Source organism: Perna viridis, chromosome 13 (assembly GCF_037379345.1).
Source record: "Perna viridis isolate PV_CMFRI_1.1 ecotype Kerala chromosome 13, ASM3737934v1, whole genome shotgun sequence".
NCBI classification, from domain to species: Eukaryota; Metazoa; Mollusca; class Bivalvia; order Mytilida; family Mytilidae; genus Perna; species Perna viridis.
This window is the reverse complement of record NC_142457.1, coordinates 19,332,972-19,360,815: the sequence shown is the minus strand read 5'-3', so window position 1 is coordinate 19,360,815 and position 27,844 is coordinate 19,332,972. Positions and strand designations below refer to the sequence as shown.

Here is a 27,844-nt window from a genome sequence, read left to right as displayed (position 1 = left end):
CACCACTTAAAATATCAATTAATGGAACTCAACATTGAATTTTCTCACAATGTTAGTTCAACCCAAGCCAAGGAAATATAAACAAAAATGAAACAGAAAAGAGAGAGGGAAAAACAAATCTTGTAATCAAACACTGGGTGAAATGTTAAGTCTAGACGCCGACTAAAAATAAGCAAAACTTTGAAAAAGAGAAAAAATAAAGAAAACATGGTCATTAAATAGACTTGTAAGATGGAGGTTAAAAGGTCATGTGTAGTGGTATTTTCAAGGTCAACTTAGGGTCATTCTACAGCCTATCTAGTTTTCCCTGAATATAGATAGTAAAATCTGATATCAAAGGTAAGCCACAAAATTCCTATATATGTTACCATTAGCCCATCTACCAATGATGAAACTTCAAATTCACAAAAATGATTAAGTTTATCAACTCCCGTAAAATTTGTTTAATTAAATGGTCCTGTTACCAGAACATATCATATTTAACTACAAATGTAAGTATCATACAAAATTTCAGTCAAATCAAGGGAAGTAAGTCTTATAGAATGGCTGTTCCTTTATCATATGACTGAGACCAAAACCACTCAGAATGCACTTCTTCAATTGATAAAGTGACATGATCAAGTACTTATGATATCTAACCTCCATACAAAATTTCATCAAAATCAGAGAGTTAGTCTTACAGGATTGCCTGGATTAAATGTTGACGAAGAACACAAAATAACAAAGAATGCATTACTTTAATTAATACAAGTTATACTTGCCAAAATCCAATCAATTCACTTTTTTCTGCCAAATGCACATTAATCAAATGTGGTCCTTTCTGCAATCATTCCATGTCAAAACCTGCTTAATCTGTTTTTTATTACATAATACATCAATTAAGATTTATAAATAACATAAAATTAGATATTTGAGCCACATCATTGCAAAATTTTCTAATTAGTTATTTCCTCTATGGAGAAAAAGAAAGGTATTTTTAGATTGGTTCGAGCTTGCTTGAATTCAATTCATATGCACTGTGAAGAAAGATTTGATTATATTACACTCCCCTGCCCTCTTAAACTCCCCAAAGAAGTATAATTTCATTATTACCTTTATACACCATTAAATAAAAATATACACTCAAGAATTCTTAGCATTACACTCCCCCTCCTTCTGATTCCCAATTCTAAATTTTAAAATGTGCAAAACCTTTTTTTTTTAATGTTTCAGTGTCCATTTAGTTAGAACTTGTATTTCTGTTATCTTATGAACACTCACCCCCCTCCAACAGTTCTAAGGAACTTCCATTTCATTTTTTTTTTAATTCCCATAGACATGCTTTAATAACCAAAGCTGCTCTCTTTGCAGCCAACTGCAAATTAATTAAAATGATCAATCACAGTGAAGGCGCCATTTAATCCACATTTCATTACATAATAAAGCCATTATGTTCCCATAATTCTACAAAATAGGATATTTGAGTCATATTTTCGTTATTTTTTCTAATTAGCAATATCCTATTTGGGACATTACAGGAAAGAATTACACAGATGGATAAGCTTAAATTACTTGTACACTTAGTTAGTAAAATGTTGCTATAGGGAGCATAGCCAAAAGACACCTTTGCAGGATGCAGCTTGATACAACCACAGATGCTGAACCCTGAACAGTTGGGGCAAGTATGGATAACCTATACAGTTTTAAGTGGCTGTCTTTGTAAGAATCACGCAAAATCTGAAAAATATGATACACCCCCAAAAAGGTTACATATTTTTATCTTTGTAATTAAGTTGTTTTATGGGTTTATGTTGTGACATGTGTAATTATTCATTCATATCTGCCTGTTCTTAGGAGATAATCAACATTGAAAATTCAATAGATTCTATTGTATTTGAGCGTCATTTACAGAGTTATCTCCCTTTATTTTGAAATCTACTGTGCATTTTATATAATTTTTATCTCCTATGACCATGGGTTATATGAAAAACCACATGTTACTTTCTTTTTACTACGACATTTTAAACAAAATATCAAAAATAAAAATATGTAGGCTTTCCAACCATGAATCACATTTTGCATGATTCTTATGTGGAGTGCTACTTAAGTTTTGATTATGATAACATTGACAAACCATATAAACAAGTTCCCACTTTTTGCCCTCTTATTTCTAAATGGTTCCAGTCATAACTTCAAAAATAAATCCAGACCTTCTCTTAGGGGTATGGTACCTTGTAGTACAATTTCTAAGAGATACATTACCTGGTACTCAAGTTATCACCCAGATATCAGAAAATTCTTGTTTCTGTCCCTTTCCTAACTGGATCAATTCAGAACACCAAAAATTTATCTTGGCTTCCCTTTGATGGTATAAAACCATGTGGTACAATTTCAAAAAGATCCTTCATTCATAGTCACTTATAGGCTATTGTCGAGGTATCCGAGTGAGTAAAATACTCGTTTCAGACCCCTTTGTGGCCTCCCATTCTTAAATAGAGGAAGAAGAAACTTCTGGTAAGGTTTAACTTCTTAATACTATCAAATGCAGGTTCAAAAACAGCTATCTCTCTGGTTAACTCAAATCTATATTATGCAACAGAAAAAAAACATTTATACACTTAATTAGATTAACAGTAGTCAATTATCTTGTGTTACACTTGTATGAACTGATTTTTTATCAAATAACTATTAATGTGTGTGTTCTGTCAATGTAAGTCCATACTTTTTCTTCTAATGGGGGAAAACACACAAGAAAGTGGCAGATCCAACAGGGTTTCAGGGTTCAGACCTTCTCTATGTTAATATAACTTGTTACTTTTGGGCTAAATTTGGCAAAAATGAGCCATAATTGCCTTGAACCCCTTGAAGTAATACATGTACCACAGTAGTACAAAAGGAATAAAATTAAATGCAGTGATACCTGTCTAAACCAAACCCTGGATAAACTGGAGACCTGTCTAAACCAAACCCTAGATAAAGTGACCTTCTTAACCAAACCCTGAATAAACTGACGTTTCTAACCAAACCCCAGATAAACTGACCTGTCTAAACCACACCATAGATAAATTGGAGACCAATCTTAACCAAACCCTAAATAAACTGGAGACCTGTCTAAACCAAACCCTGGATAAACTGGTAATCTGTGTAAAATTCATATCAATTACTATGCATTTTAGAATTGAGTAAACCATACACTTGCCTTATGCCAACAACATTATAAAGAATTGTGGAGAATTGTGTTTGTGATCCACATAAAAATTTTGGGACCTTGAGCAATGCAGCATTCAGCAATTTCATTAATTATGTATTGCCATACGCAGTATTGTAAATTAATGAATTAATTCTTCTTACGGCATCTTCATGATTCCCCTTTATTCCCATTTTCTTCCTGTTCAGTTTATCATTACTTCCTTTCCTCCCAGAATATCATGTCCTACTCATCAATAAGAGACTTTAAAATGATACATGCTCAAATTGATTGCTCAATGAGCAATTACGATCACTACTTCTTTCCACTATATCAAGCATTTATTATTCCTGTTTCCTTCTTTCTATCTATCATTTTTTTTCCTCCTACCTTTTTTTCGGTCAACCATTTTCCATGTTCTCCACCAGTAATTTCAATTCACTACCAGACAAATATGTTTCTAATCCATTTCAACCTGTCAGTTTCATTATGTGAAATTAATTACAGACCCAATTTGTCAATTTCTCAATTATTCTAAGCCATAGGGGTCCACTGATTAGCATCTCAAAGAATTTATCCAAGATGACCATTGGTGTAAGTTTTCAATTTCCTACTATATGATAAAATGCTACAGATTAGGATAAATGAAATGACCAAGTGGGCTTCAGATCAGAATAATTGAGTCATGTTGAGTTTCCCACTGCTCAGTTTTGTTAACTAGTAGGGTCAATTTTTCATAGGAAATGTCCTTCAAAGATGTATGTGAAGGTAGTCAAGGACATTAAAAAAAACCCATCAGACAGCCATAGATATATTAAGAAACTGCTTTTGTATTTGGCATCAAAATCATGTAGTTCAACTCAAATTTAAGCTTTGAAAGTGTAATATGACCTCTTTAGTGATAAGGGCCACATTAGGCCTCAACTCAGTAATAACCTACGCTACATATGGCAAAGAACAGAAAATAAAAAAAAAAAGACTACCTTCCAATCATTCAGATTTTTTTCCAGACTATTAGAAAGGACTTGTACTATACTAAGAAACCACAACACCTTAATCTTAGAAATAAATGAAAATCACCATTAATTACACTCCAAGATCAAACAATACTGACGCACAAAAATCCAACTTCAATTTTCAGAACTACAGATATTTTTACCTGACTTTTAGGAAGGACTTGTACTATAAAAATAAAATGTGAACAACTTTACCTTGATCATAGAATTATCAGTAAATCACAATTAATTCCAGTCCAAAATAAACAACACAGAGAAGTCATAGCTTTCCCCCTACTGAGCAAAACATTCTATTAGTTTGAGAGTTTTCCTGTACACTGATACACCAATTTGAACCCCCGCCAAAAACGTTACAAAGTATGCCAAATCAAAGAGATTCATTATAGAAATTGGTTTGATCATTTTCAAAGTAGAGTTTCTGTTGAGTGTTTTGATAATGCAAAAAGAAAACTTCTGTGTAGTCTGTAAATTTTAATTTCTGTTGAGCTAGATATATACACATGCAGATTATTTCCTTTTTATTAAGTTAGGGCAAAAAAAAATTCTGATGAGCTAGATATATACACATGCAGATTATTTCCTTTTTATTAAGTTAGGGCAAAAAAAAATAGTCTCGTTTCCTGTGACCAGCAAGAAAAAAACAGGGTAAGTATGAAGGGTAATTATTTATTTTTTCAAAAAACATTTTACATTGAGTTAATGGGGAAACATTCGACTTTAGCAGTGCTTGAGCCAAAATGGCCATGAAATGTTTAGGGTAGGCACAAAAAAACTAGGATAAGATGGGTAACAGGAAACAGACATATTTGTTTTACCTTTAAAGGTTTGTTTTGTATGATCTATCACTGAAACCTATCAAAAACCTTTTTGACTTCAATTTTGGTTTCGTTTAGACGGGTGTTTGGTTTAGACAGGTGTTTGGTTTCAATAGGTGTTTGGTATAGACAGTGTTTGTTTTAGACAGGTGTTTTGTTTCAATAGGTGTTTGGTATAGACAGTGTTTGTTTTAGACAGGTGTTTGGTTTCGACAGCATTTATTTCAGACAGGTGTTTGGTTTAGACAATGTTTATTTTAGACAGGTGTTGGATTTATAAAGGTTCAGAAAACATTTAAATTGATATAAAGGACTTAACAAAGTGTTTGGTTTAGACAGATTTTAAAATCTGTAAGGATTCAGCATAGACACATTTCAATGTATTTTCCCATTATAGCAAATACATGTAATGTCAAAATTTCAATTATGAGGGAAAATTTCAATACATGAAAAAAGTACTTCTACAAGCACTGTAAAACATACAAAAAATATACTGTTCAACCATTGCGTTTTTAAAATTTTTGCAACTTTGTAATACCTGCAAAAATTGAAAAGTTTGGGAGACTTTTTTTTTAATCCTGCATTTTTAATGCTTAAATTTCACATAACAAGTTTTAGTTTTTGCAAATTCAAGCCGTACCTATTTTTCAAATAATAAAAACATAGCAATAATTTCTGAATTTACAGAATGCCCCTTACCACATTGTAAACATCCTGTGAAGGGGGAGGTAACTCAATCTCTGGAGAACTTCTCTGATCTACGACACATCCAGTACACAATTTCGAAAAATCCTTCATTTTTAAGAAAAATACTAATCCACACAAGCATTTACACGAAATCTGCACTTCAAATTGAGAAATCAAAATAATTATACAAAAATAGCTCCTATAGTTAGTCCATGGTATTAATTTTTTCGCCTATTCAGGAAATGAAAATTCCAATTTGCATAAAACTCACTCAAAGTTTTCAATTACTACAATTCCAATATCCTGGTAAAATTTTGGTGAAATTAGCCTAATTCACTGTTTCTCCAACTATAAAATCAAGTAGAAATGCTACTTTAAAAGTGAAATCTGTAATTTTGTCCTGCTTTCACAACAAAATAGCCTCAATTATTGGTCACTCGGGATTACTCAAAATGTCAACATCAAGTTCAGAGCAGACTAATTCATTACATGGTCATTAAAACTGTCATCTGCAAACAAGGATCCCTTGCTCATGTACTTTAACCATCAAAGTCTTGTTTCTGTACTCTTGTTTGTACAAGCAAATTTTCCGCTTGTTGAATGCACTTCCAATTATTCAATTAAGTAATTTTAAATCTTTTTTTAATTTTTTTTATACTTCCAAGTTCTCCTCTCAATTCAAAACAAATGAAATGAATTCACAATTATTTTTTTCAAATAATACAATTAATTCTGTTACATGAGAAAAATTTCCTAACATCAGCTATGGAACTCATTCCAAATAATTCCACAGCACGAAGTAAATCTCCATCAATATTTCAATGGCATAAAAACTCAACCTTACTGAGTTAATAATAGCTTAAAATCTCTGAATTAAGATAAAAGTTTCATCATGAAGATATACTAGGTTCCTGTTGGAGTAATATAGTTATTCAGCGGAAATCTATTAATCTCAAACCATAGCTAACTAACGTTTACAAATTCAAACATATACATTCAATCAAATGATGCAACATTTTTTATCTATTTCCAGGTGAGATCAGAAAAAAGATATTTTCAACCCCATTTGATCTCGTAAAAAGATATCTTAAAAATCAATCCATCACTTGGTTCCAAGAGCTTAAGTTTTGTGGTACACAAGAACTTGTCTCCACTTCACCCGTCACAATTAAGGCTATCATAACACAGCCATTAACATTTATCCTTGCTTAAAATCCAAACTCACTTAGGAGCACTAGATGTCGAACATGAGTATAAAAAAATTTCATCTCCAACTGCTTATCTTATTTTACAGGGCAAAAATGCAACATATTTTGACCCCAATATGCTAACATGTTGCAGCAATTAAATTTCATCGCTTAATGATTATTTGACCCAGTAAATGGCTCAAATTTCTGTATCAAAATATATTCCTCTTCCTGCACCCCTGGAACGCCACACCCATTCTCTGTCAGTTACACTTTTTCACAGTTTTGATTGGCTGAAAAAGGACAGAAGGTTCAGAACTTTATCAAGGGATGAAATTTGTAATCACTGCAACTGATAAGGGTGTCTATTAGATAGGAATATGGGGATTTAGTGCTGAAACCTACTGTCCATCAGACATGCTTTGATAATCTGGAAAAGTGTTTTAATGTTCATTTCTAATGATGCAGTGTGGCTCCAAAAGAGTTCCCCAGGCATTACTGACTAAAGGGTGCATCTGGGAAGATAAAACAGAAAGCAGATCTATTATCTACTGTACCTCAAAAATAAAGTAAGCGGTTTCTCATCTTATGACAGTAATGCTATATTCATGTTTTATGAGGCAGCAGTGTCTCTAAAGGGCTTCCATAGGTAACACTGCATGGAAAATAGAAAGAGGATCTATTCTCTTCTATATCTAAAAATGCTTTCCAGAAACCATCACTAAGATGATCACATAACCCATAGAAAACCATCAATACTTTAATTAAAGGAACAGAAACTGGAAAATGGACTATACTAATTAATGTATGTACAGGTAAGGTTAAAAACTTGGCTTTGATAGCATCCTCTGTTTTTTTTCTGAAAGTACTCACTAGATAAAACCTCTAGACCCTCAATCATTAGGGGAACAGAAAACAGATGCTTTTGAATATAATAAATCATTATACATCTGTCATGTAGGTTTATCTTATCCTATGACTATGTAGTTACTGGTACAGTTGCATTGAAGATAGAGATTTTTGTAGACTGAGAAAACTCCCTAACTTTATGATGCATGCTAAGTCAATTTAGCATTATCTGACAAGAGGAAAATCTCAGCTGGTGTAGGAACATTCATTGCAGTGAATATGGTATATCAATGAAATTTACACAGTGAGGTTGAGGTGATAATTATGTGTAAAACTGAGGCAAAATGACCTCCTCTAGCTCGAAATCTCTGGATGTGTCCCTTTCATATAAAACCTAGTTTTTTCACAACTATATTGTCTTTTTTTAACAAATCCTGATAAAAATCTCACTTTCTTTTCATTTAACTTGCCGGTGCACTGAAGGCCATAACGCATACAGTCAGGCAGACCAACAGACAAACAGACAGACAGCAATATGCCATGTAGGCAATGGAGCTAAAGTTTCCACAGTATAGCCCATCAAAACAACCTTGTTAGTGATCCTGATTAATATGACAGGACAATCAGCTAACAGGGCATGAAAATTATGCTATAATCATTTGACATCTTTCTTGTCATATGAAGTTTTTATCAATGGCATTCCTGCATATCAAAACAAAGCTCCTGTAGGAAATATGACCCTAGTTGTGACCAGTTGACAGAGGTCAAAAATGTTATTTTTCAATGAAGTTATTGTCTAAAATTGTTGACATATTTATGAATTTAATTTTATCATCATCAAATATCACAATAAATTCCAGATGGTTTTTGATGATACCGATATTGTGACAACCTTGACCTTAAAAGGGGCACCACAAGGGGAAAACTTTTTTACCTTTTGTATTTTAAATCAATTTTGTGTATTTAAATAATTGACAATTTCCTTATACATGAAGTTGTACCCTAATATTCTAATATTTCTTTCTAGTTAGTTTATCAAAACATAGGAACAGCTTTGATAAACCTTTTTGTACCCAGATGTACTGAACAAATTCCAATGCTGTTTTCTATCAATAAAACATATCACTTACCCATCATTAAAACACTCTAAACCATGTCATTTTACCAGAAGGTGTGAAGTTCAAATTATGTACAAAAACATGAATTTTGATATCATTTTTATAGTTTCAACAGATAGATGGTCATGTGGCTGCTAGCAAAAAGAAATAAAACAGAGAGATTTGACCCCATAAATATCTGATCAATTCCTTATAAAATTGTTTTCATTCAATATAATGCTCTCTGTTTAAACATTGTTAGTGTTTTCACACAAATATTTTTTTTTGTTAGGCTCAGTCATCTATTTTCATTTAATATCAAAAGGCAGATGCTCTTAAGCTATTCCAACTAGCCTGGTAGGTAGTGCCAGACTAAAAATAAAATTGCTTCAAATCCAAATGGCTCCATCTGCCATGAAAGCATTAATAAACAGTAACACACTTTACATTTTATTTCTATTTGAAGTCCTTTGTTTAATATGCCAGACATAATGAAGATAGTCCTATAACTCAAAAGAAATATAACAAAAGAGACATAACCCTTTCAGGAAGAAAGATAAAAACTATCAAAGGGACATAACTCCAATGAAAAATTTTAATCACACAGGTAAAATATTACAAATTCTTGAGTCAAAACAAATTAGAAAGTGGATAGTTAAAGTGGTACTTGACTGACTTCAACATTTCGGGACCAAGTTCAATATTGAGCCCAAAAACTAAATGGAAAACATTGAATTTTAATGCCAAATTTATTCCAAACAAAACTTTAAAAGCTCTTTAAGCTAGTTAATCCTTAAACTTTCTCTGATCTACATTTCAAGGCTTTAAAGAAAAAAAATTCAAACACTATTGACATAAAACGATAGTATTCCAGTCCTTTGACCTTTAATTTCAAACAGATAAAAGGCCCAAATTTATACAAACCAAAAATCTCCATGTTTATAAACAGTGCCAAGATAAAAAAAAAAAAAAAAAAGCCAAATTTTAATGGCCTGGATCTTCAATATTTAAGGTCTTCACTAAGAATGGTCAATGTCATTATATCAAGATGGAAACAAATAATTTGTAAAAGGTTGGCCTTAATGACAAGTCCTTGAGTACATATAATTTGTACATATTGGCCTTATTGAAGACCTTGATTCTTCATACAAGGACATTTTTTTCACCAGGACCCTCAATTATTTATATGAAGACAAAACCTATCCAAAAGTCCTCAAAATAATATACAAATCCTTATTGAGAAAATACTTATTCCACAAGAGCCTTTACTCTTGAAAATATGTAGATAAAACTAGATTTATATTCTTTACTTGAAACAAAATTTTAAATACAAGAAATGATTAATCAAAGCCTATTATTTGTCAATTTAAAGATTTTAAAAAATTTTAAAATTAAGTGGTTTCCTGTAAATCTCTCAAACATTAACAGAACTTAAGACAGGATTTATGACTAATTGATATTCAAGGTTGAACCTACAAAGAAGAAAGATCTACTGTCATTTAATTTGATTTTTTATTTCTGTTCTTACACTTGGTTTTTCAAGGTCTGAAGTTTGTCATGGTAACCTTGAATATGTTTACAAGAGGTTTAAGTTAAAGCAGAAAATCTGAAATTCAACATTTTTCAACTATGATTTTATACATATCTTTTTAATTTAATGCACTTTCAACATCGTATTTAACAAACAAAAAAATTAATTTTTCGTTTAAGAAAGGCAAAACTACAGAAAAATTGTCTCACCTTTTCTGTGACTACTTTTATACACAATCCCCTTTTAGCTTTAGTTGGCATTTTATTTATTCCAATACACAATTTTCAGCAAGTTTTTAATACTGAGAATGTTTTTTTATGAAAACAGTATTCCAACAGTGCAATCTCAGATAAAGTTTATCTACACAAAAATTCTTTTCAATTCCATCAAAGAAATTTCATAAAAATTGAAATATAATGATTTCACTCGAAACCCCATCACACAAAATTCAGAAAATCTTCAAATACACTGATTTCTGTCAAAATCCAAATACAGAAAATTCTGAAAAAAACTAAAATAATTCACTTTTCTTTCACCTACATGTACACATCCAATACACTAACTACATGTACATGTAAAAGCAAACATTCCTACATGTAAATAGGACCCCATACTGTTTGTCCCACTAATTAAATGTCCAATAGCCAAGCAATTGACTAGGAAACATTGTCCCCCTATTGTAATCTATAGTAAAACCTAACTCATCCAAACTGTGACAAAAAGATAGAAATCAACACGAGTGGAAAGTTGGTATCAAAGCAATGTTGTAAAGTGAGATGTTTTTTCAGAGAAATATTTCTGACTCTATTTTATTTTTTTTTTTATTTTACAATATACTGGAATAAAAGATAAAATGGAAAATTCAAATACATCCGAATTCTTTCAGTTAAATCAAATTCAGAAATGTTCTTTTTTTTCTGGTAATTCACTCTTTTCTTATAAAAATCATTGTTGTCGACTACAACTTGATTCATTTGTTCAACATACAAGTATTAAATTTAGACACAATAAGATTATGAAGAAAAAACAGCTATTCCAGGACAAAATTTCAAGGTCCAATAAATGATGGTTATACTGTATAATGTCCAATGACCTATGACCTCTATCCCATAAATATCAACTAATGGCAATTGTTTGAGTATTTTATTGGTTTGAGGTGTGAGTTTAATAATACAGTACACGATTAATTGGTTTCTTGGGCCTTTAATTTGTGCTGTGACCAAACGCTTTTGAAAGAAGGGGGGGTTTGTATAAGTGTTGTTAAGAAAGAATTTTAAAATTAAGTGTGGGAAACAAACAACTCTTTAAGTACAAGGAGACTTAGTTCTTATTAGAAATAATCAGATAAGAAATGAAAAAAAAAAGAAAAAAAAATTCTTTATAAAAATTTTGATTTTACGACAAAAAAAAGGTATCTCTTGTCTGAAACAAAACAATTTTGTATTAAGTAGATGAGCATGCTCCATTTACACTTTCCACAAGAATTTTCCTCCAAGAAGTGTATATTGAGAATGCTCCCAAGCATGCTCATTGACAATCCAACAATAAGCACAAAAGGTTCTATTACCTTTGAGAATAAAGACTGAACTTGTCCTGTCAATTTCATTTTTTTCTCACAACAATAGTAGGGGAGTGTGCTGGTATAATTTGCACTTTTTTTTACAAAAATATTCCCAATATATTACCACCATATATAAACACAGACCAGTTAACTGTCCAAAATAAACATGTATATGCAATACTTTTGATAATATTAATCCCTTATGAAAATATAAAAATAAACCTGAAATTTAGATCACCACCTGTGATAAAGACCTTTAACTCAAATCAGCCATGAAAAAATTTGACCACCATAAACCTTGAATTACCATAAGAATGTTTAAAATCTGAATGACCTCTGGGTATGGTCTTGACCACAGTATAACATACAATAACTGTAGTTAATCCATTGTTCAAGGGGATATAACCAGGGACAAACAGAGACCAACCAACATAACTTCATTTAATATCCCAGACATTATTTATTGTAAAAACTACTGGATTTGATGATGGGTAGATATGAATTAGAAAAGGACAGTGGAATAAAAGGGTTTGCTTTTAGCCTACTTTTGAAATAAAGTCAAGCAAAATCTACTTATAATTTAGTGAAATAGTAATTGTAAAATCTACCAGATAGTTGGTAGTTGTAAATTAGGAAAGGATTGTGGATCTGAAAGAGTAATCAAGGAGACCAAGGTTCTAGCAGAAATCAAAAGAATGTAATCCAGGGACAAAGACCAAACATGGAAAGCAGACATACACAACAAAGAATATCAAGTAACTAAAATAATACATACAGTGTAAAAAAAAGCAAATGAGCAACTGGGACTCACTCAAAACTGGGAGCATGGACCAGGTGTACTGACAGAGTAAGTTTCTAATTTTGCCACATTTTAAGAAAACTCAAGGCAAATTCCATACATATACAATTTACTGAAAAAGGGCAACATTTGTACCTTGTAATAGTTATTCTAAAATGTATGCAAAGCAAGATCCTGTTATCAGCATATATTTTGATACACTTACCCTCAGAGATCATAATCCATTCAAATCCTTGAATTTCAAGTACTTAAAAAAATATTTCAAACAAAATCATATTCACTGTCGTATCCTATTACCAATGTAAAATGCTGCCAATGAGAGGTATAAACAACAACTAAAGCTACCTAGATTGGAGTTTCACCCTTCAAGTTTTTATTGAACTTCGAAATAGCCAATATTGGAACAGCTTCAAAAGCGGGCTTAAACCTAGTATTAAAGTATCTAATTTAATTCAGGCTCAACATTTATACAATATTTGCTTGTAACAGTGCATATGAACTGACCAGATGTCCAGTATGAATCGCTGTTTCTCCCACTAAGAGGATTAAAACTTAAAGAAAACAGTAAAACTTGATTTAGCCCAATATTCACCTACACTTGGTTTTTTTTAAAGGACAGCATTAAGTAAATAAAATAGTACCAGAAGTAGCAATACTTGGAACACCAAAAGAAAAAAACAATGCTGGGAATACAAAAATGACAAAACAATGCTCAGGGAACACAAAGTCCAGGACCTATATTGATGAAATTTGATGTCCTTCGTTAATGATGGAAGGTTCAAGACTGTGGACCTGCACTAATTTGGAGTACAACCTTCTTGTCTTTTGAAAAATATTGTGAAAGTATTATTGTTCATGGGGTATCAATTTTCTTGGTTTTCGTGGGTTCAGTAAACCATAAAATTACATTCCCAATGAAAAGTAAATTTTCCATTCATCTGTATGATAGAGTTGTCAAATCCACGAATTCAAGAACCAATGAAATGATAAATTTTCCCTAAACCACGATTGACTGATTGATTGATTGACTGTTGGGATTAAACACCCTAGCAGCAATATTTCAGTTATATTCAGGTGATTTAAACCACAAAAGTTGGTACCCACGAATAAAAGTACTTTCACAGTAGTATATTTCTGACTATATTGATTATAACATTTTCTTCAACTGACCATTACATTCAAAACTAATATTCCATTTTTATTTCCACACTAGATGTATTAATCACTTTTGTGCATGTACATGTAAATATGCATGTACATGTAAATATGCCACAATAGAGTATTATGTATATTCATCTATGGAATAAAACAGATTCAAAAGTTGTAAAGAATAATTAGAAGATCAAATCTGACACCCATCACATTAATCCTAAATCTTATTCTAAAATTGCCAGAATGTCATTGATCAATGAAATGAATCCCATCACTTCTTCAAATGTACAAATGCTACATCCCAGGGGAGATAATCAAAAGAACAATAGCACTGACTGGACAGCATATGTTATAACTGAATATGATGTCATAATTAGGACCTTACATGGTCAAATCAGCCCCTGAGGGTGCGGAAACATGTCAAAATTGTCACATTATAAATGAAGAAATTTGAGAAAACAGGGTTTGTTTATTAAAGGGGGTGATTCATCTATTTACAAAAATTGAATATTTTCATTATAAATTCAATTAATTTCCTGTTGACTTCAATGGACCATACATGTGATCATTATATGAATCAACATTAACTGATCATCACTTCTGATATGAAAAAAGAAGTCAAACAATTTTTTTTTCCCAAAAAAGAGATTCTTACAATAAGCATAAAGAGAATTAGCATTTATCAAAAAAGGAAAATATAATGCTAAAAAATTTTCACATTTGATATCTTTTCAAAAGGTATAAAAAGTAAACAAAAGATTCATACTTTTCCTTATTTTTAATAAGCTGTGATTATAACTGATTACAATTTTATTTCAGAATTGCAGAGTAAAAGATATTTGACTGAGGCTGACTCATCGTGAGTTGCATTCTCTCCTCCTTAGAAACTGGCATAAACAATGACCTCAATTCAGGAATCGTTAAACACCAAATTTATAAACATACAAAAATCTCGTATAATTATCTATCCGTTAAAGCCTTCAATTTGTACCAGGTTATGTAAACATTGCAACGATGCTGAGCAGCAAACTAGAGTTGGGAGAATTTGTCAACATTTGTGCAAATCTATAACTAGAGACTGCCTATAGTACATCACGTTCATCATATGGCAAACAGACACAAGATATGTAGGTCACAGTTGTTATAATTTAGGTCAAAGGTCAATGAGTTAGAGCATAATTCTTAAAAGTTCCAAAATTTATTGCTATACAGGTAAATTTTATTTTTTAATCTAATATAAATGATGAACACAAAAAACAGCAAAAGAACCATAAAGAAAAGAAAAATTTTAGTCTAAACTAGCGGGGGGGGGGGGGGATCTCAAAATGAACTCTTCCAAAGGTATGCTATAACCCTTATTTTACTACATGTCAAGAGAAATATACATTAACAGAACCTGTCCTGGACCAAAGATTTTCTCTGGTTTGGACTATGTTTGTTCAAAACAAATAATTCAATACAAAAGGATTCTAGACAGGTTCTGTCAGGTTTAGATAGGTTACACTGTACTGCATACTTTGACTTTCATACAAATCATTCGAACATTTGTATTCAGCATAATACATCCATCCCATGTAAGCATCAAAGTAATTTAGACTGATTACATTCTGCTTCAAAAAAAGCTTGAGAGGCTTTGGTGAAATTGACTATGATACAAACATATCACTGATTTCAAGACTTATTTCCTATACCCTAGGACTACAAAGTGTGTAATGTGTTCAAAGGGTACATGAGTAAATATCAAAACTTTATTTTTCTTCAATTAGATATTTTATTTTTCTCTGCTCTTAATACTATCACTACACCCTGTCTTAATAAAGGCCCAGAAAACTAGGCCTGATATTTGAAAGAGGCCACAAATGGACTGAAAATTTGTTTTGACGAAAAAGAAGGAGCAAATTTCTCTTTAGACACAGTGTGATATTTGTAGTGGATATGGTCCATAACTTGAACTTCAAAGAAACTTAACAAGTTTAACCACTTAAATTCTCCACATCATAAACGTGAAGCAGGTCCCGTCGCATAATCAATGTGTGCCGGTACTTGGCACCATAACATGCACGGCAAATATAAAGATTACATAACAAGTCCAATTGTTTATTTACAATCCAAAATTGTCGAAATCTCAAAAAGACAGCTAAGAAGTCATTAATTTCAAAATTTTGAAATCTGAATATGCTATACACCTACTCAACTGCATTTTTAGCAAAATGTGTGCCGCAATTTATCTTCAAAATTTACGAGTACTTGTAACTTATATTTGTTTAACAATGACATGATCGCCTATAATACTATAGTCTCATAAATTACCTAATATTAACAATCAGCATTTTAAATCCTCTATGATATTTTTCAGTGAAGATGGGATGATGCAAGCTCCCGCAAGGATCTGACCTGCGCTGCAACACACCCAAAATAAATACATGTACTGCAATACCTTTATCAACCAAACTTATATTTCGTTTTAAGTAGCACTCCACCTAAGAATCATGCAAAATGTGATTCATGGTTGAAAAGCCTACATATTTTTATTTTTGATATTTTGTTTAATGTGTCATAGTAAACAGAAAGTAACATGTGGTTTTTCATATAACTCATGTTCATAGGAGACAAAAATAATATAGAAAGCACTGCAGAGTTCAAAATTAAGGGGGATAACTCTGTAAATGGCACTCAAATACAACAGAATCTATTGGATTTTCAATATTATTATCTCCTAAGAGCAGACATATATGAATGAATAGTTACACATTTCACAATATAGACCCATAAAACAACTTAATTACAAAAAATAAAAATATGTAGCCTTTGGGGGTGAATCACAATGATTGCATGATTCTTACAAAGACAGCTACTTAAAGTCTAGACAGTTATTTGATTGATGCAGACTAAATATGGGTTAAAACAGATACAATGAAATTTAAGAAAGTGAACAGGGCTTCAAATTATAAGTGATCTCAGGTCCAAGATCCTTAATTTGTAATCCATCACCATTGAAATTTCATTTACCAAGATCTGGGAAATTCAGCCTTATACACTGACAATTTACTGAGGATTTTCCCCAAGTGGACTATTGAAGAACCAGAACAGTCTGCTCTTAAAGTAAATTTGGACCCCTGAATGCACAGAAACAGAAACAGAAAAAAAATACCATGTATGAACCAAACAGGTTGTAATACACATAAAAAAAAATATTAGCACAAAATTTTATTGCTGAAAAACATTCCATGCACATAGAAAACACTCTAGACTGGAACAAAAGTTTTCACAATAGTTCACTATACAGTTAAAAAAATGGACTGTGTGTGAGGATCTCCATGATTCTTAGAAAGCACTGTATTAAGAACTTGACTAGACCTGTCCTCATAATACGGAAGATGGCTATACTGCTGTACAAACCATTTCAAATATTAGAATGCTAAGCAAAGATCAAGTAAGAAAAACAAAATTTGATAAAAACAGTGGCATTTCCAAATTTTCTCACATTTTTCACGTAAGTTTCTGGGGCTGTTTTTTTCTGGAAAGGGGAATAACTCTATCACCTTACCTGCTGAATGTGGTGAACATCTGAATCATAATAATTCTCGCATTGGGCATAATCATAAAACTCTTCCATCTTGGTGAGAAAATATTTCGTCAATATGCTACCCTTTGTACAATCCTAATTTGATGTAGTAAATTCTTTTCGATTGAATTATAAAATTTAAAAACTAAAGTACTTTCTAATTTCCTGATTTCAAGAGCAATTTTATATGCACAGGAAAAGATATAGGCATGCCTTACATTCATATCTAATTTCTCATGCAAAGTATGACAAGAGCACCTTCGAGTACAGCTTGATATGACCACAAAGTTGCTTAGCTACCACACAGGTTTTTTTTTAAGAATAGCACCATACAAGTGGATACAGTGAAACCTGTTTAAACTGATCACTGACAAAATCAAAACCCTGTCTAAACTGATCCCTGACAAATCAAAAACCTGTCTAAACTGATCCCTGACAAATCAAAAATCTGTCTAAAGGATCTCTGACAAATCAAAAACCTGTCTAAACTGATCTCTGACAAATCAGAAACCTGTCTAAACTGTTCACTGACAAAACCAAAAACCTGTCTAAACTGTTCACTGACAAAACCAAAAACCTGACTAAGCTGATCACTGCCAAAACCAAAAACATGTCTAAACTGATCACTGACAAAATCAAAAACCTGTCTAAACTGTTCACTGACAAAAACCAAAAACCTGACTAAGCTGATCACTGCCAAAATCAAAAACCTGTCTAAACCAGACTGTTTTCAAAGTCCTTTTATACTAGTTCGAATGTACTTAATGTCTTTGTAAACTGAACACCAGTGTTAACAGAACCAATTTTGAAGTCCATACAGGCTTCAGTTTAGACTGGTTTCACTGTAAATAAAGACAGACTGTGTTACAGAATGCAAGTTATTCAAAAAACATTCTTAATTTCCCAATAAACAGGCATCATTCCCTCAAAAGTGTACTGAACAGTACAAAAATACTAATGACTTAAACCTCATCACAATATTGACCCTATTAAACAAACCATCTGTCACAACAAAAACCAATTGTATGATTTTTTATTTTTGAGCATTTGAATAAATTATTAAACAGTATCTACAAGCCTTTGAAGTTTGAGTATGTAGAAAATACTGATAATATCCCTGTTATATTGATATCAACACCATTAATATGATTAATTAAATTGTTTCTCCCTATTTCCATGTTTCAAGTAGTATCAGAGTCTACTAACTCGAAAACTACATTTGGGACTTTGCTGAACTTTCAATTTAACTTGTATTTTTTTTGTGGTACTATACAACTGTGTACATTGTTTACAAAAATCATTGAACTGTTCTGAAGTTATCATCTGGCTGGGTATAAAAACCATTTTCCTATCAAAGAGTTTAATGAATGGTCAATGGCCAACCAAAGCCTTGATTTTTTTTTTTTTTTTTTTTGGGGGGGGGGGAGGTAACTGTTATTTTAGGTATCCAGAAGCTGTTTCAAAGGAGAGCACAGGGATATTTGACCCTACTAAAAGAAAATAAAATGTGTATTTTTTTATTGGAAATATGTATTTTCCACAACTTTTACATATTTTTAACATTAACTGTCACAAGACTTCCAAATTCAAAAAACCAATATTTCCTCAAATAGGAATCAGAGGAGAGCATAAAAGACATACTTATCCATGACCATTGTTTAAACAAATGCACACACAAAAACAGCAGTTAACATATGTTTGAAATTGGATTGTTGTTGGTTTTCACCACAAAATGATTTCATCCCATCCTTCAAATCATTCACAGAAACCAAAAAACACCTTCATACATGAGAGCTACATGTTACAGATATTTGCCCTGGGGCTCCAAATGGGTGTAACTTAATATAATTAATTATTGGCCTCTTGGCTTTGTAGTATGTTATAGAATAAATCTCAGGTATTTATCCTATAATTCATACATTTCTTGTTGGGTGTTGTCTCAAACATACCTCAAGATTAGGTAAGAGGTCGTCCATCTTGACCCAGTGGCTTTCATCCTTTGAGAAAAAGAAATACGACAACAGCACAGTCATATTATTTTATACAATGACCCAAAAATGTCAGTTATTTGGTGCAAATTCCAACTTCTATATCAATTGTTCCCTATTTTTTTGTACCTAACCTCTCAGATGATAAAAGCTGTTTTTATTCCTTCTCAAATAAAGTATACATATAAGCTATTGAAACTGAATCCTGAACCAGCTAACACCAGGTAACTTTTACAGCCCTCTCGTATGAGTGTCAATGCCTTTTGACCCTGTCTAAAAAGAACATGTGGTGTTTTGAAACTGTCTAAAAAGAACATGTGGCATTTTGAACCTGTCTAAACTAAACATGGCATTTTGATACTGTCTAAACAGAACGTGTGGCATTTTAAATCCCTCTAAACAGAACATGTGGCATTTTGAATCTGTCTAAACAGAGCATGTGGCATTTTTAACCTGTCTAAACAGAACAAGTTGCATTTTTAACCTCTCTTAACAGAACATGTTTCTTTACAAAACAAATCCTTCCCTCCGAATAAAATTCAATGAAAACAGGTTTCACTGTTCCCTTGGTTACTCTTTCACTGTATTTTATGACACTAAAATAAAAAAAAATATCATTGAAATGAACAAATTTACTATTTGACCCTTATTTTTGAAAAAAAAAACTTAAAACTAATCGAAAAGCCCATGCAGTAGTCATGAAAACTAGCACAGTACCAATAAGTCAAAATGTCTTCAGTCCTGTAAATTCAGAGAATTTTGTAATACTATCTTATGACCAATGTTTTAAAAAAACAACTTGAGGGAAGCCATACAATGAAGCACAAGTCAAATAGCTTCACCAATGGCCTTGAAACAGCAACCTCTTTGAAAGACAGAAAACCAAAAAAAGCTATTTATTGCTAAACCAATGTTCAATCTGAAAAAGAGATTAAAGATGTTTTAAATTTCAGTACAAATAACTTATAAGAGTTATTTTCACTAAGCAAATAAAATCTAGCCATTATCTAAAACCATCTATTTTCTATTGAACTCCATATGTAACCCAAATATCTTTTTAAATTTAAACTTATGTAAAAGTATGGACATAGTACTCAATCCCAATCACAAGACATCAAAATAAAATTGTCCTTGATTGTTAAACATTTAATATCAAAACCTTCATCTTATTTACATAACTAGTTTAACAAGGGAGCACTGGAGAGACATGTTGAAATGAGGACACCTACATTGGAATGGATTTCAGCTTTGGAAATATAAAAAAATTGTAGAATGTTGGAGTGCATTTCAGGTATAAAGGGAAAAATGTTCCAACCAATGATTTTTCAGTTCTATTTAAATGTCACAAATCTGTACAATATTATACGTCCATAAAAGTTATTTTATGCAATTTAAGTTAATTTTGTCCAAATACATACAAAGAAAAAGGAATGGATATGATATTTGGAAAGGTTTAGCCAGATTATTAATATTTTTTTATTATTGATACCAGCTATGATTATTACTTCTTTCAACCATGAACTATCTATAAAGCTACCAAAAATTCAGATTAAAACAGCAGCTATCCATAAAACACGTAATTATATATGAAAACAATTCAGTATTTTTGAAAATATAAATCTGCCAGCATGAAGAAGGTAACAACTAATTGCTGATTTCAGGAAATGAATTACACATCACTCAGCATGCATATCTTCTGCAAAACAAATTGTTCTATAATAAAACAAAAGATCAAATTCTACAGCCTCAGCAAACTTTTCCATATTTCAATTTTATTCAAATTTATTGAAAAAGTTGTTTTTTTTTAAATTCATTACATCCTTTTTAGATATCTTAAGTCTATTTTTGACCTTGCAGTTGATAGCTTAAGAACTTCAAGGTCACAAAAATCATGGCAGCACTCAAAATTATCAATACTAGATATGCACAACATCATTTTGTAATTCACTGATGATTTCATAGAACTATATTATACTTCATAATCAAACGCAGCTTGAAGTAAATAAAATGGTCTAGGAAGCCATTTTTATAGTCGCCATGACAGCATCTGCTGCTAATTGTTTACTCTTATCTTAACCATCCTCCCTCCCACCTCAATTTTTTATAAGATTGCAGTTAACATGACATGATGCTATTTTTAATCACGATCAGAGGACACTTGTAGCTAATCAACAGTAGTTATCAAATAATTAAGTACTTTTACTCACCTATGAACCCAGTTTGCCCTTTTCCGAAACCCCTTTTGCCTCTGACCTCGAAAAGTATCCTCCAGGGAATTAACACAGTGTAACGGCCACTTTTTGAACAGTTGGCAAAACTTTTTCTTAACAATTGACCAATTGCTAATAGTATCCTATTTTGAGAACAAACATGGATCACCAAAATGTTTGAATCAGAGTCTGAGAGGCACTTTGCAGTATGGTTGCTAGGGAGAGATATCTTAATATGGCAATGCCAGTGTTGGTAATCAGTGTGTATTCATAAGATCACTTATCTTACTACAAGGAGAAGCTACTGTTTAGGACAAGCAAATGTAATTCATTGTTTCTTACTTTAGTTTTTGGCATGGCAATTTTAGGATAAATCTAACCCAATACGTATATCAGTAGGTACATCAACAAGAAATACTGTGTGGGACTATCTAAGTTTACTGTTGAATTCAGTTAAGTGTGAAATAGATTTTGACTTGAATGTTCATGAGCAAGATATTCACCCATTAAATCTTTCTAAAAGACAATTTTGAATAAAAGACAATAAATTTCAAAATTGCCTTCAAAGTCTGCAAGATACCGGTACAATTCTCATTCATTCAAAACCTTTCTCTACACATTACCAACTTATCCAAAACTTCAATTGATGCAAAGAAATCAAGGTTTTCTCTCTAGCTTTTCTATAGTTTTAGTCTACCACAAGTGCAAAGGTCATATACAGAGTCAACAGAGTATCTCATTGAAATCGTTCCTTTAGCCTAAGACTGAAATTCCATTATTACATAGCTATACTATCTAGGCGACCAATACTTACAATACAATATACCTGTCTTTTTTGATTAGGTTATGTTTGTACATTTAATTACTTGTATCATAAAAAGTATCATGGCACTAAAAAGGGGGTTGTACATGGGTGTGGCAGACATTCCACTTAAACTTAGTTTTATCTATGTTACTGTTACATATCACAGGACTATTAATATCTTTTTTATTAGCTTATATTTGCATGTTTCATTACCATATAAGCAAACGTCAAAATGCAATGAGAAAAGGGGGGACTAGATCAGAATGCTGAATTAGTCCTGACAGAGGATGGAGTTAAAAAAATGAAGACCAAATGGTTTAATGAGCTATAATAACTGTGTTGACAAATAATGGCTTTTGAAGTTAACTTGGATTAGACTTTAAGGATTCTGTAGGAAATTAAATTGGCACAACAGTCATAAATTAACACACAGAGAAAGAAAAGTAACTCTGATTTTAAGCATCATTCCTCCAATAACAAGCTTCCTATATTACTTTCACTTTGAGTAGATTGCACAATCAACATTCTACCCCATTCTATCCATGTCTATCCCAAATTTTAAAGATAACTTATTTTTAGCTATCAAGGATCCAAGGTATTTCCCCTAAATTAATACTTTATCTTTCAGCTTACATTTCCATTCCCATTTCTTTACCTCTAATCTTTGCTCAACCCTAATAGTTTCTTTCCCTACCTCTACATCTCCAATTACAGCCCATTCCTAACAGTTTCTTTCCCCTTTCTTTGCAGTCCTATCAAAGCCTATTCCTAATGTTCCTTTCCCCTTTCTTTGCATCCCCATCAGAGCCTGTTCCTCATAGTAACTTTACCCTATCCTTAGCATACATCCTACCATGGCCTATTCCTATTAGTTTCTTTCCCCTGCCCACCACTGCCTCTTCTGTGTCTCTTTTTTTTCTATCAAATTTCCACTATAGGCTAATACCCAACAAAATGCATCTACTAGTACACTTTATGAAGCTGTAATCAGTACTATTTCATTTTCTAGAACACTCTTAATGTCGACTACCCATTTCAGAACTGCACTGATGTCCCGTTTCTGACCAAAATCTATAATGTTTCCAATTTAGCATAGTCACTGTTTTCCAGTATCAGTTTACAACATGATATTGCACATTATGTGCAAATGTTAAGGTAACCTTACAAAATATAATATTTTCATAAATTGAATATGCAATTTGTATATCTAGGCATGAGTGGATATGTGTTAAAATTACACCATTGTGCTAAAAAGATGGTTTTTAATGAGTTACTGCATGAATATAAAACATATTAACATTATATAAAAGAGTTATCTATTCTCATTAAAGTCTTAAATTTCAGGCATCAATTTTTTTAACAAACATAAATTTCAGGTATAAATTTTTTTAACAAACATATATTAAAATGTTGTACAAGTATTCCTATACTGTATATTATCATATTAAATGCTAAAGTAAGGATGGCCGTAACATAAGAATAAATTTTCTCTTTCGTTAGATCCAAAAAAGATAAATGAGTTATCTCTCCTTTAAATCAGATTCTATGTAAATTTACTTTTAAACACAAACTTAATTTTACATTCATATTTTGGGAACGATGGAGAGCAAATCGTGATCCAAGCATAGCTGAAGTGTGGTTTCTAGTTTAGAAAAATATATTCAAAATGTACCAACTCATGGCATTTAAACTTATTTTGTCTATATAATCTTCAACAGGAAAAAAAACTTATAAAGAATTAAAAAATTAATTAATTCAAATAAGCATCCATTAAACAAGCAGTCAGACTTTTACAAACACATCAAAGATATTCATAAGTATTAACCTAATTCACATAATCACCCAGGGGGGACAACTGTGTATTGAACTCCTTCAGGGGACATAATCAAGAATAATGATCCTTTGATCAAACCAAATACAAAGGGATGGGTCATTCACTTGTGTTTAATCAAATGTTATCTCTTAACACTTTTCATGAAGAGTTCTTTTCATTGAAGACTTTATTTTATCACCTATTTAAGACATAAACTTTAAGAAAAATAGAAAAAGACATCCTTGTTGACAAAATTGATACTATGGTCAATGTGAATATAAATATGTTAAGAACTTGCAATTAAACGTGTTATTTTCTTTCAGAAAGATAATCCTCTTACATACTCACAGCCAAAGTGTCACCCAAAAAAACTTATTGTGTGGGCTCAAAATATGACATTGGATACCTCTACCAAAGGGAGGAAACTCTTTCCATGCTAATAAAGATGTTATCAATGAAATAATCAGTCTGGTTATTAAGCAACAAAAAGGAGAATTTTTTTGTAATACTTTCTATTTGACTATTTAATGAATGATGTTAACTACATGAAGGGATCATTCATGGATTTTAAAAGTTTCAACAAAATTTAGTGTTTAATTGATGAAGGCAGATGCAGAGATGCAAAGATTCAATGATGAGAGTTCTGGCAATATTCAGAATTTTATAGTGATATGCAAAGTCTACAGGTGTGTGTTATATCATTTACAGGAACAGTGAAAAAAGTAATTTTATCAAAATGCAACCAACCATAAAATTTGAAATTGAATAAAAATATGAAACATATTTACCATCTTGTCTTTTTACCAAGTTGAATGAAAACAAAACAATATTATGAAATTCCTCTTTTAACGAAAAACATTCAAATCCGCCAATTTTTTTTTCTCACAGCTGCATAACTACACCATCCTCAATAGAAAAATAAACCTCTAATACAGATAATTTTCGGTAAGGGACAAGATTTATCTTCAGGGCTTAGCTACATCTTATTTTATCCAGTGACACCCACGTTCCGGTTGACATCACATCCCAACCTCAGTTAATTTGCTTCAAGTCGTCACACTCATCAAAAGCAAAAATGTTGGAGATGATAGAAAAGAATAATATTTTTCTCTGTTTGCTCAAGTAACATTAAAATGCCTTAAAATACATAAATATTTTTTCACATAAAATGCATACATCACCAAACATTACACGAATAAATTAGCCGATTTTTTCTACTAAAATGCAAAAAAAATCTGGCTTCATGCTCCATTAATTATGACCAGGAGACTCATTATATGTTTATTTTATATTCAGTAGCACAAGAAAATTAAAAAATAAGCAAATACTTTAAGATATGAATGTTTCCTTACCATATAAGAGTATTTAAACAGACAAATATATTTTCTAAATTATGTAATCTAACAAAATTAGGCTCATTATGAAAATTTTATAGAAACATAATTTCACGCCCCTAGATCCATCGATTGCACTGTATGAATTGGCTGATGCAACTTGGAAAATCGATGAAGCGTAACTATGCTGGATTTTTATAGAGAAACTGCAAAGCAAAATCAATTTTTCCTTGTATGAGAGATGAAAGAAAACTTCTACATGATCTATTCCCTATCAGACAAATAAATGGCCCAAAATTCATTGATTTTACAATTTGTGAACATGCCTAGCATGCAAGAGAAAGCATATACTAAAACATGGTAAAACTCTATGGAATGGATTTAAGATATGGATCTTTCATATTCCAAACATTCTTAAAGTCAGTGCTTTGAATGTGAATTAACAGTACTGATATTTCCCCTTGTATTAACAAAACTTTGAAATCTTGAAATTTCATAGAATTCCTAAAACTGCAGATGTAAAAAATATTAAAAAAAAAAACAAATTTATTTCCTAAATACCAATTTTGACAACTTAAGTACCTACTTCATAAATCTACTTCACATTTTAATATCTAACACATAAAAAGAAAAAGGATGTTTTCAAGTATAAATTGCTTAACCATGACTTATTATGCAGGTCTTATTCTGGTGTATTTCTTTATCTATAACAAAATGAGTGTATTAATGGGGGTGCAAACATCTAAGTACTTCTCCGTCTAAGAATCAGGCAAAATGTGTATAATATGTGGCAAATGAAAACAAAAACAGAGATTTTATTGCATTATCCATGTATTTATACCTCATAACCTCAAAAAATTACTGTCAGAGTGTTTGTAAAGTTTGCGTTTTTAACATATTGATAGGTCAAATTCAGTTGAAATGCACTACGAAAAAATGGCGAGAAAATTTTCCCAAAGTTTTTCCTTTTAGTCAAAAAATATCTACGTCACCAATGCTTCAGGAAAAATTTAACTAGCTTAATAGTTGAATATATCTGAGGCAAAAAGAAGACCAAATTGAGAAAACTAATGTGCCATCCCTTGCCTGATTCTTACACAGAATGGTCCTTAATATGTTAATAATTTTCTTTTACAAATACAGTCGAACCTGTACTTGTGGCATCTGTGTTCAGCAATAGCCTGTCTTAAATGACAAATATATCTTTGTAGTGCTTGCTATGATAAAATTATATGCATTAAAGACCACCTGTATTATGGGATCATAATTCCACTCTCCCTTGGAAGTTGACTTAAGATAGGTTGGACTGTAATGAGAAATTCAGAACTGAGCCAACAAAACTTTCACAGATATAAAAATTTTCAATTTTCTGTTTTTGGACACTTATTTTGTTCATGTTTCACCATATCAATTTGACTGGCCGTAATATATTTTCATGACTGACACTTAACCTAATCTGAATCCTATAATGAAGGACCTAATTTACAGTTATATATTTTTTGGTCTTTTTTCCCTTACTTACAAGTTAGCAAAACAAATCACTCACAAAAAGAAGCATGCATTTTCATTGAAGAAAAACACTTATGTGCCTTACTGTCCAGAGTTATGCTGCTGGACATGTTTTATAAACATTTTCCCTATAACTCTGTCTTAAAAACACCACTGTAAAATCTGTTCAAATTGATTTACAAAGTCAGGTATAAAAAGTCTTATTAGAAAAGAATCTAAAAAAACATGGCTGATTCAGACAGGTTTCCGGTTTATTCAAGGTTCCAGTTTAATAAAGGTTCCTTATAGACAGGTCTTAATGAATTTCCATGTTTTCATAAACACTAAATATTGGCCTATTTTTCTTAGGATGTTAAGTTTATTATTGTAAACAATGTAAATTGTCTCAAAGGCTTTCAACCTCTGACAAAAATTTTGTCATATATTACTCAAATGAGACAGTAAGCCACCATATTAAACATAAAACAAGTACTTTTCATGATATTATGAAACAGAAAAGTTTCATCTGCAACCCAAGGAAATGGTTTGTTGTCTGCAACCCAAGGAAATGGTTTGTTGTCTGCAACCCAAGGAAATGTTTTGTCATCTGCAACCCAAGGAAATGTTTTGTCGTCTGCTACTTAAGAAAATGGCTCCTCTGCTGTTTATCTGCTACCTAAGGAAATGTTAACTACTCTGAAGGCTCCTTTTTAGTCAGAACCACAAAAGGATTTTCATTCTAAAAGTTCATTTATTTTGTCTTATGCCTTACACGTATTGT

General features: G+C 31.7%; 1 protein-coding gene and 1 long non-coding RNA gene across 33 annotated transcripts in view; one reads left to right on the top strand and one right to left on the bottom strand.

Annotated features, from left to right (window-relative positions):
- The window catches only part of LOC148599847 (tensin-3-like), a 130,894-nt gene that overhangs the window by 81,657 nt on the left and 21,393 nt on the right, over positions 1-27,844 (bottom strand). Inside the window, exon 1 of one of the 31 annotated variants that reach the window (XM_088558764.1) lies at positions 17,408-17,525. The exons of the other annotated variants lie outside the window; for them this stretch is intronic. Within the exon in view, the coding sequence (XP_088414890.1) occupies positions 17,408-17,476 (69 nt within the window). The 5' untranslated portion in view covers positions 17,477-17,525. Of the gene's footprint in view, positions 1-17,407; positions 17,526-27,844 lie in introns of those variants that run through there. 31 annotated transcript variants of the gene reach the window in all.
- LOC148599848 (uncharacterized) lies at positions 1,418-25,018 on the top strand. Of its 2 annotated transcripts, none has more exons than XR_015918045.1 (3): positions 1,418-1,657; positions 14,680-14,987; positions 16,217-16,888. It is a non-coding gene; the product is annotated as an uncharacterized LOC148599848 (long non-coding RNA). The 2 variants fall into 2 exon arrangements; XR_015918046.1 differs by lacking the exon at positions 16,217-16,888 and adding an exon at positions 24,565-25,018 and having other exon boundaries at positions 1,419-1,657.